Source organism: Babylonia areolata, chromosome 20, assembly GCF_041734735.1.
Source record: "Babylonia areolata isolate BAREFJ2019XMU chromosome 20, ASM4173473v1, whole genome shotgun sequence".
NCBI lineage: Eukaryota > Metazoa > Mollusca > Gastropoda > Neogastropoda > Buccinidae > Babylonia > Babylonia areolata.
Window position 1 is genome coordinate 12,762,869 of NC_134895.1, and position 14,060 is coordinate 12,776,928.

Below are 14,060 nucleotides of genomic sequence, written 5' to 3' on the forward strand. Positions count from 1 at the left end.
TTCAAACATGCTATTTGATATTCTGCTTGTGTATACACAAAAAGGGGGCTCAGGCACTAGCAGGTCTGCACATATGCTGATCTGGGAGATCGGAAAAATCTCCACCCTTTATCCACCAGACGCTGTTACTGAGATTCAAACCTGGGACCTGTCAGGGCTGGTTTCAATGAGTTAGTATATCAAATTCACATAGCATGAAGAATGTTCCTTTTAGCATCATTCAGTCCATTCAGCATAAAGAAGGAGAGAAAATTATCCTTTTGGCAGCATCAAATTCAATTTGCTTGGAGGATTTTCCTTTTAGCAGCATTAAATTCACCTAGCAAGGAGAATTTTCCTTTTAACAGCATCAGCTTCACTTAGTAAGAAGAAATTTACTTTTCAGAAGCATTAAGTTCACTTTGCTTGGATAATTTTCCTTTTTGAAGCATTAAATTCACCTAGCATGATGAATTTTCCTTTCAGCAGCATTAAATTCACTTGGCGTTTGGCGTAAAGAATTAGAGAAGACGTACAAAACTTCTTTATGCCTTGACACAGCCAGGACTGCCCATGCCACCCAACTCTAATGTAATTTCTCTTCATAGCATTCTTATCTTATGTGTACCTTATTTTATCTATATCTTATTCTTTTCTGATTTCACCCCCATTGTGTGGAAATGAAATGCTTCAAGGGACTCCTTGGTATTTCTTACAAAGACCATATTATAACAAACAAAGAAATCAGCAAGACCACCAGACAGCACACTGGCAGGTGTGAAGACCTACTGACCACAGAGAAAAAGAGGAAAATGAGATAGTATGGCAGTGTGACAAAACCTGACGGGATCTCCAAGGCCATCCGTCAATGAACAGCCCTGGGGAAAAGGGAACAAGGCCGACGGCAAAAGCAGTGGGCAGACATCACAGACAGGAGCTTTGCAAGAGAATATCGGTGATGCATTCAGCAGTGCAGGACCCCCCCCTGTAACCAAACCAGGATTTTTGCAAGGACCAGAGACAGTGACAGCACCAGTGATGGTGACTCCCCCATTTACCATCCTTCCTGCCTGGCGTTGTTGTCGGCGTCAGTGAAGTCTCGCGCCAGGATGATGCTGAGGATTCGCCGAGCCTTGATGACGGCCGCTGACACGTTGATGCCCGTCTGGTTGTAATACAGCTTCTCCACCAGCTGCCGCAGCTGACTGATGTTGCCTGGGACACCAGAATCATCATCATCATTATCATTATAATTATTGTAATTGTCATTGTCATCCTCATCCTCACCATTGTCATCATTATCACCATCTTTACAATAACCATCATCATCACCACCATTGTTTTCATCATCATCATCGTCATAATCACTGCCACTACCATCCTCCTCCTCCTCATCATCATCATCATAACCATCATTATCATCACTACCATCAACATCAGCATCATCACTATAATCATCATTTATGCGAAGGGCACAAAATCCTTGTGGTTAACAGTGTTGGACTTTCAATGCGAGGGTCATGGGTTTGAATCCCAGAGCAAAGTGGGTTAAGAGATTTTTCTGCTCACACCTGCTGATGCCTGAAAATCATTTATGTATGTATCAAAGATCAAATCAGCATTCAAAAGATCCTATAACCCACATCAGCACTGGGTGGCTTATGGTAACTGGTACCCACTATGCACACCCCTTGGAATGGTGTTATGTCTGCCTACAGGGCAAGGTAAAAACGGTGATACACATTTAGAGCTGATTCAAACCTTCCAGTGAGAGTCAAAGTTGCAACCCAGGAGCACAGGAGAAAAAGAAGAAAAATCATCAGTCACACAACCCTTGGCAATAGGAAGAATCTGTGGACCTACATCTTATGTCCGATTTCTCTGAAGAACTCACTGGCAATTTCTAATCTTCCTATCAATGAACATTCACCTGCAATCAAACAATCTGATCTTTTTTAACTTTACAGATTTTTTTTTTTTTTTTAATACAAAAATGTATGGATTTTGGAACTGAAATTCTTGAAACATTTGGTGACAATTAAGTTGATATGCTGCAAGCTAAATGACTTGCTTGAACAGCTGAAACATTATGTGTCAAACAACACCTTGATGCCCAAATGTGGCGTAATACAATACAAATTTCAAAACTATTATTGCCACTTTCATATGCTCACATACATCCACACGCACCAGCACCAACATTTACAACAAACAGCAGGAACTAGACAATAACAATATAAAACATAAAAAGTTATATCAATCTTTATTTCTATCAGTTAACATTACAGATGAGGGCATTCCAATGTATTTGTGTTAAGGATTCACAGAATTACTAAGTCAGCTGATTATAAGTATATATACTAACACTTCAAAATAAAAACAGATGATTTTTTTTTCTATCAGTTAACATACAGTTGAGGCAATTCTAATCTATCTACTGAAGAATTCACTGACACCTTTTTCTGTGTCAGATGGTATAGGGAATTTGTAACACACTCCCTGATTGGTTAAATATACTGAAGATGTCAAAATGATGCAAACTAAGCCTATGAGTTTGCTCTGTTTGGCCAAAATTTGTGGCTAACTCAATAATAAGACATCCCACAAAGTCTGCCTTCTGCAAGCCAATCAGCTCAGTTTCCCAGCCAAAAGAAATGACATATTCCCAATAGCCACGTCTACTAAGTCAGTTATCTTGTAAAAATTAACGACAAATAAAGAAAAAAAAAAAGGCATCCACATAATACAAACCTTTGATCTCTTTCAAGAGTTCATCAACAACATTTTCCACCTCTGTGGCATTGAGCATGGTCTCATTGGTCTTCTCTCTCACAGCACTGACTCGGGAGTTGGTGAAGTCAAGCTGTCAGGAACACAAACAGTGCGACTGTTATCCATCAAATCCCAGCAACAGGAGACTGAAAACTGTTATGTTTTACTTTACGCTGAATATTGACTGGTATCTTCACGTTTCCTCCGCTAAATAAAACCCAAGACCAATATCAGAGAAAACATCACAGAACACACCACAGAACACACTAGAGGAGACACCACGGGACATACCACAGAACACACCAGAGAAGACACAAGAGAAGAAAAAAGAGAACACACTGCATAACACACCAAAGAACACCACCACAAAACACAACACAGAACAACATATATACACATAAAGGGCTAGCACTTCAAAGATGCATGTATATAACCTGAACGATTCAATATGCATTACAAAACAGAGGATGCATTCAAAGGCAAAGACAATCAAAATTGTGGTTTAAAAAAAAAAAAAAAATCTCTTGAATGAGAATAGACACTCTGGGATACTAATGCAAAGAAACCTGATCATTGTTTTTGTCATCTACTGCAGACACCATTCTATGCTGAAATTTCACAGAGAGAGATGTATGAATTTTGACTACGAACCCTGGGCTATAAAGATTTTCATAAGAAACAAAGTCACACATGTTTGAAAACTGAAGTTTTTTTTTGGTAACTTTCATTCAGTTTCATCAACATGGAGGAATCTAAAGGCTGTGCAAGAATTTAATGACAAGTGTTTGTTTTTTTCTTTTTGTTCTTATCTTTTTTTAACAGTGCAAACTATATCTGTGTTATATTGCAGTACTGAAATAGATATGGAATATACACTGAAAGAAAACATGAAAATAATTTCTGGGGCAACATTTCCTAACCAAACCAAACCAAACCAGTTTACACTGGAGCAAGACACAGAGAGACAGACAGATAGGCAGACAAACAGACATACACAGAGACAGAGACACAGAAAGAAACAGAGAGACAGACAAAGCGACAAGTGGTTTGAAGAGGAAGAAGAAAATGATTTGGAAAATAACGATGAAGAAGGAGAAAGAGACAGAGACAGAGAGACACACAGACAGAGGGTCAACCAATAGAACATTCCAAGACACATTCCAAGGCAAAGAAATATCAATGTGAGTCTGGCAGTGCCACAAACCTGTACAAAACCAAATCACACGATCACAACACAGAAGGAAATCACATCTCCACAAATTATGAAATTAGTCAGAGGTGGTGCAAACTGTCCTAGTTTCCATAGAAATGATGCTGCTGTCAGTAAACAGATCATGACAGAATGACAAACAACAAACAAACAAAAAAAAGGTTGCTGGGTTTAGATCCATTCCATGTAAATCAGAGAGAGAACTAGTTCAAGAGTCTGGCAATTATTTCTTATTTCAACATCCAAAATTCAGGGACTTATTCTGGTGTTAATTTTCGTGCATTGAAACAACCCCCATTCGGGTCATATTTTGGTGTTAATTTTCATGCACTGAAAAGAACCCCTATTCATAAATGCTGTAACCAATTTTCTGTGGTTTTCAACTCTACTTTGAGGTTATTACTGTACTTAATTTTGCTAGAGATTCCGTCACTCCACAGAACTGTCTGCAGTGAGACAGGGTTTATAAATTCAGTCTGTGCCAATCAGAGAGCCATTCTTTCTATTTATACCTCCACACTCCTCCCCATCCAAGCACAGGGAAACAAAAACAATATGGGCTTGGGTCAACAAGTGGTGGTTTGTGTTCATGACATGGGTGATTTTTGCAACATTTTAAATTCTCACTCTTGTTTAGAAGGGGGGAACTGTACACCATATGTCCTTTTTCACATGCCTTCATTGCAAAATGCAAAGTTGTTTTTGTTCAAATAGGTCCCTGAATTTAGGATATTAAAGTTGAAAATTACTGAAAATTATTGTCAGGACAGCTGAGTAAAACACCAAATGCATTGCGTGTACATGCAGTATTATTTCCAAATGTTATGCTGCCTGGAGGGGGAACAACATTCATTATGTTTTCACATCCACCACTCTTGTTTCTTAGAAATACTGATCAACAAAGAACACTTTTCTGTGACTTATTCTTATTCTTGAATTTTAAAAAAAGTTCTCATAGAAAAGAACTTAGTGTTCTGAACACACACAACTAAAGCAATCACAAAATAAAAAACATGCACAAGCTTTCATTGTAAAACTATATCACACATTTCTTGCTGAGAAAAACAACAACAAAGGACGGAGGGGAGGCAAAAAATACAAATTTCTCCCCCTGAACCCATCTTCCCTTCAAACTAAGCAATGTCTATTTACTGAGAAAAAAAAAAAAAAGAGAGAGAGAAAAAAAAGTAAGAAAACAAATCTTTGCGGGTCGTGGGAATAATTTCTTTCTCCATAAATTGACCCTTTCATAATCAAAATAAAATCAATCAGAATAATATTTATCGATCTGCATACAGGGATAATATTTGCTGATGAGAATACAATCAGAGATATTTATACTTCAATGTATACTTCAATACTCTATAAAAACATGCTTACACATTTAATTTACACATGCATCATATAGATAGAGTACATCAAATTAAATGATGGTAACAGCATGATTCTCAAAGAACCATGGGGAAGGCAGGAGACACATTTTGAAAAGGGATGCATGAAAAACAACAACAGTACATCGTTCACATGACAGTTCCTCAGCAATCAGGACGTGTGATAATCAAGTACTAGAACTTAAAGCACAAACCTCTGGATCACCCAACCACTATCCATCCACACACACACACACACACACACACACTTTTACCAGATCTTGACATTCAACCAAGGTAATCAGAACACAAGAATTACCCACAAAACATCCTAAGACACGATAATACACATGCTTGACAATCAAGAGACCTATTATGCTGTCTCACATGTGCATGGTCAGGTCTTTAATGTATGTTGTTATTGTGACCACTGAAACTGACTGACTTAACATGCAAGCAAGTATGCATGCACGAGCACACACACACACACACACACACACACAATGAACAGGAGCATTTGAGCTTGCAACATTACATTTTTCAGGGTGGATAAAAGTGACTGATTCTGAATGAAAATCAAATAGTTATTGTTCTCTGAACACTTAATCATTTGAAAATAAGTCCTTTTTCAACTAAGTGAGGAGCAGGGTGAAACCAACAAAACAACCCCCCCTCCCCCCCAAAAAAAAAAGAAAAAAAAAAGGATAAAGACACAGAAAAGATAGAAAGAAACCTGAGTGATACACAGGAACTGGTTCAGTCAAAAAACTGCTGCCTTGATTTCTTTTCTATTCTTTATTCTTCCTTTTTTTTTTCTTTCTTTTGAAGCGGCTAAGGTGTCTCTCTTGTGTAAATACTGGCACATTCATAATTACGTTTTTTCTTTTACTGGCAGTAAAAACACAGTCTGATGCTACCCACCAGCCTTAATTCCTATGTGACCACATAAACTGACTGAATGACATGTGAACACATGCTCACGCTCACACACACACACACACAAACTTTCATCTATAATAACACTAGGTGGGTAGATGTTAAAAGTGAAGAAAACACGACCAATGTACTGGATCACTTGGCCTGTCACCACCAGCAAAAGAAAGTGTTCAGAGTGCACGCAGGACAGAGGAGAGGAGGATGGAGAAGCAAGGCGGGGGGGAGGGGGAGGAAGCGGAGGTGGAGGAAGCTGACTCACCTGTTGCCCCAAAATGCCCAAGGTCTAACGGAAAAAGCAAGAAAAAAAAAAAAAAAAAAGAACAAATAACAAACAACAAACCCCAGTGAGAAGAGATTAGTATGCTGCTGCACAAATGGGGGATGACACACACACACACACACACACCAGCTCACAACGTTATTCTTTCAGCCCCTCAAACAAAGCTCCCTGGGACAGATTCACCATGACACTCCTCACACAACTCTGTAAGTTTTGTTTTTTTTCACTTTCCCCACAAATTACACAACGCATGTCTCTGCATGGGTGCTACTAAACAAGTTAGCCAACATAACAATGTGAGTGGCAGCTAAGAGACCTCATTCCAACAACCCAAGCTCTCAACCTCTCTGATGGAATACTGTTAACCTGTGAGTAAGTGGTATGATAGTATCATTGTCTGTGTGTTTGATGCAAAACATCGTCCAATGGAATGTGTTAACCTATGTGTGAAAGATATGGTGACATCACTGTTTGATGTTACGCATCATTTGATGGAATGTGTTAATGTATGTCCAAAATGTATCATGGCATCACTGTCTGTTTGATGTTACACATCATTTAATCAAATTAATGGAATGTGTTAACCTATGTGCAAAAGGCAAGATGGCATCAATGTTTGCTGTTGCACATCATTTAATGGAATGTGTTAACCTGAGTGAAAGGTATGGTGGCATCACTTTGTTTGATGTTACACATCATTTAATGGAATGTGTTAACCTGAGTGAAAGGTATGGTGGCATCACTGTTTGATGTTACACATTTAATGGAATATGTTAATCTGAGTGAAAGGTATGATGGCATCACTGTTTGTTTGATGTTACACATCATTTAATGGAATGTGTTAATCTGAGTGAAAGGTATGATGGCATCACTGTTAGTTTGATGTTACACATTTAATGGAATGTGTTAACCTGAGTGAAAGGTATGATGGCATCACTGTTTGTTTGATGTTACACATCATTTAATGGAATGTGTTAACCTCAGTGAAAGGTATGGTGGCATCACTGTTTGATGTTAAACATCACTTAACGGAATGCATAAAACTGTGTGTAAAATGTCCATGTGTTTGATGTTACACATCATCTAATACAATGCATAAACCTGTGTGTAAAGCAACTAATGGTGTGACAGAATGCCCAAGCATGTGATGATATACAATGCCCAATGGAATGCACAGTCCTGTGTGTAAAAGATATGATGGTATCACTGTTTATGTGTTTAATGCTGTACATCATACAACAGAATGTGTAAATCAATGTGTAAAAGGCATGATGGTATGATTTTCATTCATCCTCCAGTGGAATATGTAAGCCTGTAGAAGATGAAATGTGTATCATACAATCACTGCCCACTTCTTTCCCTTCCATGCGTCCCTAAATAAAATCTGATTTTTGTTTGTTTGTTTGTTTTTTTGTTTTTTTGTTTTGTTTTTTAGCTATATTCATCAAGACATACTTGTAACGATTAATGATTATCAGTTCCTGCAAGACATAAAAAACATGCAGTCTTCTTACACATGCACATAAAGATCCATAATATCACAGCTGTTCCTGTGAATGAATTTAAATGCAGTTGTTCAGGAGGACCTTTCTATCTTTAACACCAAACAAAAGTGTTAATTGTAACTGTTTCTAGCATACACTGATAAACAGTTGCACATCATTCTACTTGTGAAATTGTTAGTCAATTAAAAAGTATCAAAAGATAATATATACATCAACAAGAGTTGTATATGAACCTGAAATACAAACGTTAAAAATGTTCCATGACATAAATGCTTCTACTTTGAAAAAACAAAAGTATAAAAAGAAGACCTGGGTTCAATGCATGCAAAATAATTCAAAACTTTAAAAAATAATTCAAAACCTTTAAAAAAAGGAACTGCAGCAAATATATAATGTGGGCAGAATATAAAACATACCAATAACCAAAAGTCCATCACAACAAAATAATGACATGCTTTGGAGATACCACTGACATGTGTGTGCATGTGTCCGTGTGCATGTGCATGTGCGCAGGTATAAGCTTTTTCTTTCGTTGCCAGGCATTCACTAAGTCTGGTGGAGACAAAAGCTTTAGAAAAAAGTTTTAAAATTTTTAAAAAATCAAAAGAATAAAAATAATACAGAGAAGGAAAAAGCAAAGGGTAATTCAAGAACAGCCCTAAATAAACACATTTTTGGGGAAGCAAAAAGCTTCAACTGTACCTGAGAAATATAGCAATATGATAGTGAAGTGAAAAGTGAAAATGGATGAAGCAACACGAATGAAAGCAAACCCAACACCAAAGGTACACAGACAACAGCATGGGTTGCAAGCAACTTATTTCTGAAATGCTGAAATGTCTGCGGCCAAGGTCCAGGAACCGTGTACACTTCCTAATACCGAAACAAACTAAAACAAAGGGGAAAGCAAACCATATTATATGAAAGAAAAAAATCTCCAAAACACCAACAGGGGCATCTGAAGTATGTGTATTAATACTAATGTAAAAATAAATAAGACAAATATAAGACAAAAAAAAAGAAAAAAAAAAAAAAAAAAGAAGCATTCAGAATGCTAATACTGCAATATGGAGTGCATGTCTTGATACCAAAACATTAAAAAAAAAAAAAAAAAAATCAAGTTAAAATTCCAACAGAGAATCATTTGTGACAAGGAAATACTCCCACTCAAAGAAACAGACAACCTGTCACCTCACCCTGTTGTGATGCATGCATGTCTTGATACCAAAACAAAGCAAAACAAAGAAAAGAAAAAAAAAGGGGGAGGGAGGGGGGGGGAAGATTCACCTAAAATACAGTAACATATACCTAAAATCTGTACGATATGTAAATCGTCCCGACCGAGCGTCAATCAGACAGCATGCGAACTCACCCTGTTGTCAAGCTTGTCAGCGATGTTCCTGTAGAAGTCAGCCTGGCCTTTCATGTCCTTCAGGTTGTCCAGACTGGTTGATTGCAGGGCATCCATGCGTGCCTGTGGTCACCACGACGACAGTAACATTTGTGTTTATTGCGTTGTGTTGTATTACTTTTCTGTCACGACAGACTTGTATTGCGATGTGGTTATTTCCGGTGGTGTCTTCTTCAGTGTGTTATGTGGTGTGTTTTGTGATGTCTTCTCTATTTTGTTATGTGGTGTGTTTTATGATGTCTTCTCTAGTGTGTTCTGTGGTGCCTTTTTGTGATGTCTTCTCTAGTGTGTTCTGTGGTGCCTTTTTGTGATGTCTTCTCTAGTGTGTTCTGTGGTGTGTCCTGGATGTCTTCTCTAGTGTGTTCTGTGGTGTCTTTTGTGATGTCTTCTCCAGTGTGTTCTGTGGTGTGTCCTGTGATGTCTTCTCTAGTGTGTTCTGTGGTGTGTCCTGGATGTCTTCTCTAGTGTGTTCTGTGGTATGTCCTGTGATGTCTTCTCTAGTGTCTTCTGTGGTATGTCCTGTGATGTCTTCTGTAGTGTGTTATGTAGTGTGTTTTGTGGTGTCTTCTGTAGTGTGTTATGTGGTGTGTTTTGTGGTGTCTTCTCTAGTGTGTTCTGTGGTATGTCCTGTGATGTCTTCTGTAGTGTGTTATGTGGTGTGTTTTGTGATATCTTCTGTAGTGTGTTATGTGGTGTGTTTTGTGATGTCTTCTGTAGTGTATTATGTGGTGTGTTTTGTGATGTCTTCTGTAGTGTGTTCTGTGGTGTGTTTTGTGATGTCTTCTCCAGTGTGTTCTGTGGTGTGTTTTGTGATGTCTTCTCCGGTGAGTTCTGTGGTTTGTTTTGTGATGTCTTCTCCGGTGTGTTCTGTGGTGTGTTTTGTGACGTCTTCTCCAGTGTGTTCTGTGGTGTGTTTTGTGATGTCTTCTCCGGTGAGTTCTGTGGTTTGTTTTGTGATGTCTTCTCCGGTGTGTTCTGTGGTGTGTTTTGTGATGTCTTCTCTAGTGTGTTCTGTGGTGTGTTTTGTGATGTCTTCTCCAGTGTGTTCTGTGGTGTGTTTTGTGATGTCTTCTCCGGTGTGTTCTGTGGTGTGTTTTGTGATGTCTTCTCCAGTGTGTTCTGTGGTGTGTTTTGTGACGTCTTCTCCGGTGTGTTCTGTGGTGTGTTTTGTGATGTCTTCTCCAGTGTGTTCTGTGGTGTGTCCTGTGATGTCTTCTCCAGTGTGTTCTGTGGTGTGTTTTGTGACGTCTTCTCCGGTGTGTTCTGTGGTGTGTTTTGTGATGTCTTCTCCAGTGTGTTCTGTGGTGTGTTTTGTGATGTCTTCTCCAGTGTGTTCTGTGGTGTGTCCTGTGATGTCTTCTCCAGTGTGTTCTGTGGTGTGTCCTGTGATGTCTTCTCCAGTGTGTTCTGTGGTGTGTTTTGTGACGTCTTCTGTAATAAATCATGTAGTGTTTGGTCTCTGACTGAAGATAGGTGTCATGTAAGCATCAATAATAGAAAGAAAAAAATATGTACACACATATACATATAATAGGAAATAAATTAAGAAAGATTACAGGAAACTAGTAAACAAACTGACAAAGATAATAAAACAAATCAGAACAATTTTTCAAAAAGCACATCATGCATGAAGTACAAACTATACTAAAGCTGACCCTTGCGCATCATGTATGACGTTCAAACTGCATCATCGTCACAGACACAAAAAGCTGACCCTAGCATCATCATGTATGACGTACAAACTGCATTATCGTCACAGACACAAAAAGCTGACCCTGAGGTCCTGGGTGTCATTGGCCATGCGGTACAGTTCCTCCCAGGGGTAGATCACTCCAGAAATGTTCACGTAGGCGTCAGGTATGGTCAGGTTTTTCAGGTCGTTCAGCAGTTCCCCTGTGCACCCTTGATAGCAAGCTGAAAGGCAGGACAACAAACAACATTGTAATCTGAGCCAAGCTGAAAGTAAATGTAACAATCTAAATTCTCTTTTAAAAAAAAAAACAAACTATTATTGCCTTCTTTTGAGAAAACACACATGTGGTAAGACATCAATATGTAACCGGGAAAAAAAAGGGGGTGCTGGGGGAGGGGGCGGGGTGGGGGGGGGGGGGATCCTCATACAATCTTTTCATTTGCAACAAAAATAAAAAATAAAGGCTTAAATTTAAAATTAAATATTTACTGTTCTGATCTGAACTGCTTAGGTGCGGGAAATAAATACCACACCAACTATGACAAACATGATACGTGACATCAGCGACAGTACAGGAGAACCTGCAAACAAGTATCACATTCCTGCATTATCCTGACCTGCATTAACCTGACATCACTGTAACTATTCATCAACAGACACAGCACACAGGTAAGACTCCAGACACAGGCATTCATCTCACACCTGCTAGCTACTTCCTACAGTCTCCATCTGTCCCTGATACATCAGTCCCATACATTTTTTCAGATCCACACACAATAAATACATGTACCTCGCAAACTTAGACATGCACATGCTCATATGTACATGACCTCATGCCCTTCCTTCCAGCTGATTACACCAGAAGTAAGAGGCCTTTTTTTTTTGTTTTGTTTTCCAAAGACCTCCCGTTTACAAAATCTAGAACTCTTTGGCAAACAGATGCCTGCAGACACATGCTACACACACACACACACAGAGGTGAACTAAAAACACACACACAGACACACACAGGTGAACATAACACACACACACAAACACACACACAACACAAATACACCACAAAAGCACACCCAGCTTTGATCCCTCCCCTGCACAATGACCTGCAGCACTCACACCCTTGCAAAATGACACCCCTCCCCCCCCCTCCCCCCACACACACACTCCCCCACCCCTGCACCCCCCTCATCCTCCTCACCCCACCCCATCCCCCTACACCCCTGACACTCACAGACACATGTCCCGTTCTGCACCCCCTGTCGTGGATCGGAACACTTGTTGCACCGTTGCCCCTGGATACCGGGTCGGCACCGACACTGCCCCGTCACCCGGTCACACGTCTTGTCCACTGAGCCCTCCGGGTTACACAGACAGGGCGTGCATTTCTCTCCCAGCTGGGCTGGGTTGCCGTAGTAGCCATCCTCACACCTGCACAGCAGTTTTAGATAATTACATCATCAATGTGTCTTCATTATCAAGTTTAAAAAACCAGAAAATTGTCTTCAGTTACCTCCATTACATTTATAACAAAATAAATCTGTAACATCATTCATTTGCCTGAAGAAGAGCCTGTGGCTCGATACACTGCCTCTTCTATCTCATGTAAGTTGACTTTTACCAAGAGTCTTTTAGTCTACCTCTTTCTGTAATCTCACATTCATAAAATCATAAAAGACCCCAACACATTTCACAGGAATAAATTCAGAATAAAACATTCAATTTTTTTTTACATGAAGAAAGAGGACTGACAGCACTGATATTATTATGTGAAGGTTCTCCCCTTCCCCAAACACACACACACGTTGTATCATATATCATTATGTGAAATATGACTGCATATAATTCTGAGCACTATGGTTGTACTAATCTATGTGCATTATGACTGTATACATACAAACTGTATATCACTCTATTTGCTGCATTGAACATGATTTTGTATATTATGTATATTGTAATTCTGTACACTACACTACAGTTGTATATCAATCTGTACACTATGACTGTATATAATTCTGTTCCCTAAAACTGTGTATCATTCTATGTATTTCTTATACTGTTGTAAACAATTCCATACACTATGACTGAATCTAATTTTGTACTATACTATTACATAATTCCAAACACTATAATTCTACAAGTGATTCTCTCATGTCTCTGACAAGATCAACAGACATTTGAAACAAAAATCTTCAGCAAATATGATGAACTCATTGTTGATAACTTAAGATACAACTTGAAAAAAGATGAGTGCTCAGGGACTGGTGAGATAAAAAAATTGATTCAGAATTTTTCTCTGTACCAAACATTCCTGTGTTTGCTTTTTACCCCCTCTCTCTCTCCATTCCCTGTGAAGATTTGGACTGCCTGTTTAACCAATGCCAAGCTCACACTCAAAATATTGTGAGTTTCAATCACAAAGACAGACACCCCAACGAAAAACAGAAGAGGCAATTCCTGCTGCCCATCTTAAAGTGGTATTTTTCTGGTGGTGTCAGGGTAGTATTCAATTTCGTTTCTCTTTTATTTTTTCCCCGTTTTTCCCCCCCAAGTTCACTCATACCTGTGGATGTGCCATTTGCTGTTTTTATCTAGCCATTAGGCAGCCATACTTTGTTTCCACAACCCACCAAACACTGACATGGATTACAGATTCATTAATGTGCATATTTTATGTTCTGCTTGTACATACACACGAAGGGGGTTCAGGCACTAGCAGGTCTGCACACATGCTGACCAGGGAGATCAGAAAAATCTCCACTTATAACCCAACAGACAGCACCATGATTTGAACCCAAGGCACAGTGGCTGGGACATCAAACCCCAAACGGACTGTCACAGTGGCTGAGACGTCAAACCCCAAACTAGCTGTCACAGTGGTTGACACGTCAAATCCCAAACTAGCTGTCA

At 39.1% G+C, this 14,060-nt stretch overlaps 1 protein-coding gene across 2 annotated transcripts in view; it reads right to left on the minus strand.

Moving 5' to 3' along the window:
* The window catches only part of LOC143295206 (laminin subunit alpha-2-like), a 122,839-nt gene that overhangs the window by 62,923 nt on the left and 45,856 nt on the right, over positions 1 to 14,060 (minus strand). For both annotated transcript variants that reach the window (XM_076606780.1, XM_076606779.1), the window contains exons 28-32: positions 12,385 to 12,581; positions 11,238 to 11,377; positions 9,425 to 9,526; positions 2,731 to 2,842; positions 1,038 to 1,194 (exon numbers count right to left, since the gene is read on the minus strand). In XM_076606780.1, the coding sequence (XP_076462895.1) occupies positions 1,038 to 1,194; positions 2,731 to 2,842; positions 9,425 to 9,526; positions 11,238 to 11,377; positions 12,385 to 12,581 (708 nt within the window). The remainder of the gene's footprint in view (positions 1 to 1,037; positions 1,195 to 2,730; positions 2,843 to 9,424; positions 9,527 to 11,237; positions 11,378 to 12,384; positions 12,582 to 14,060) is intronic.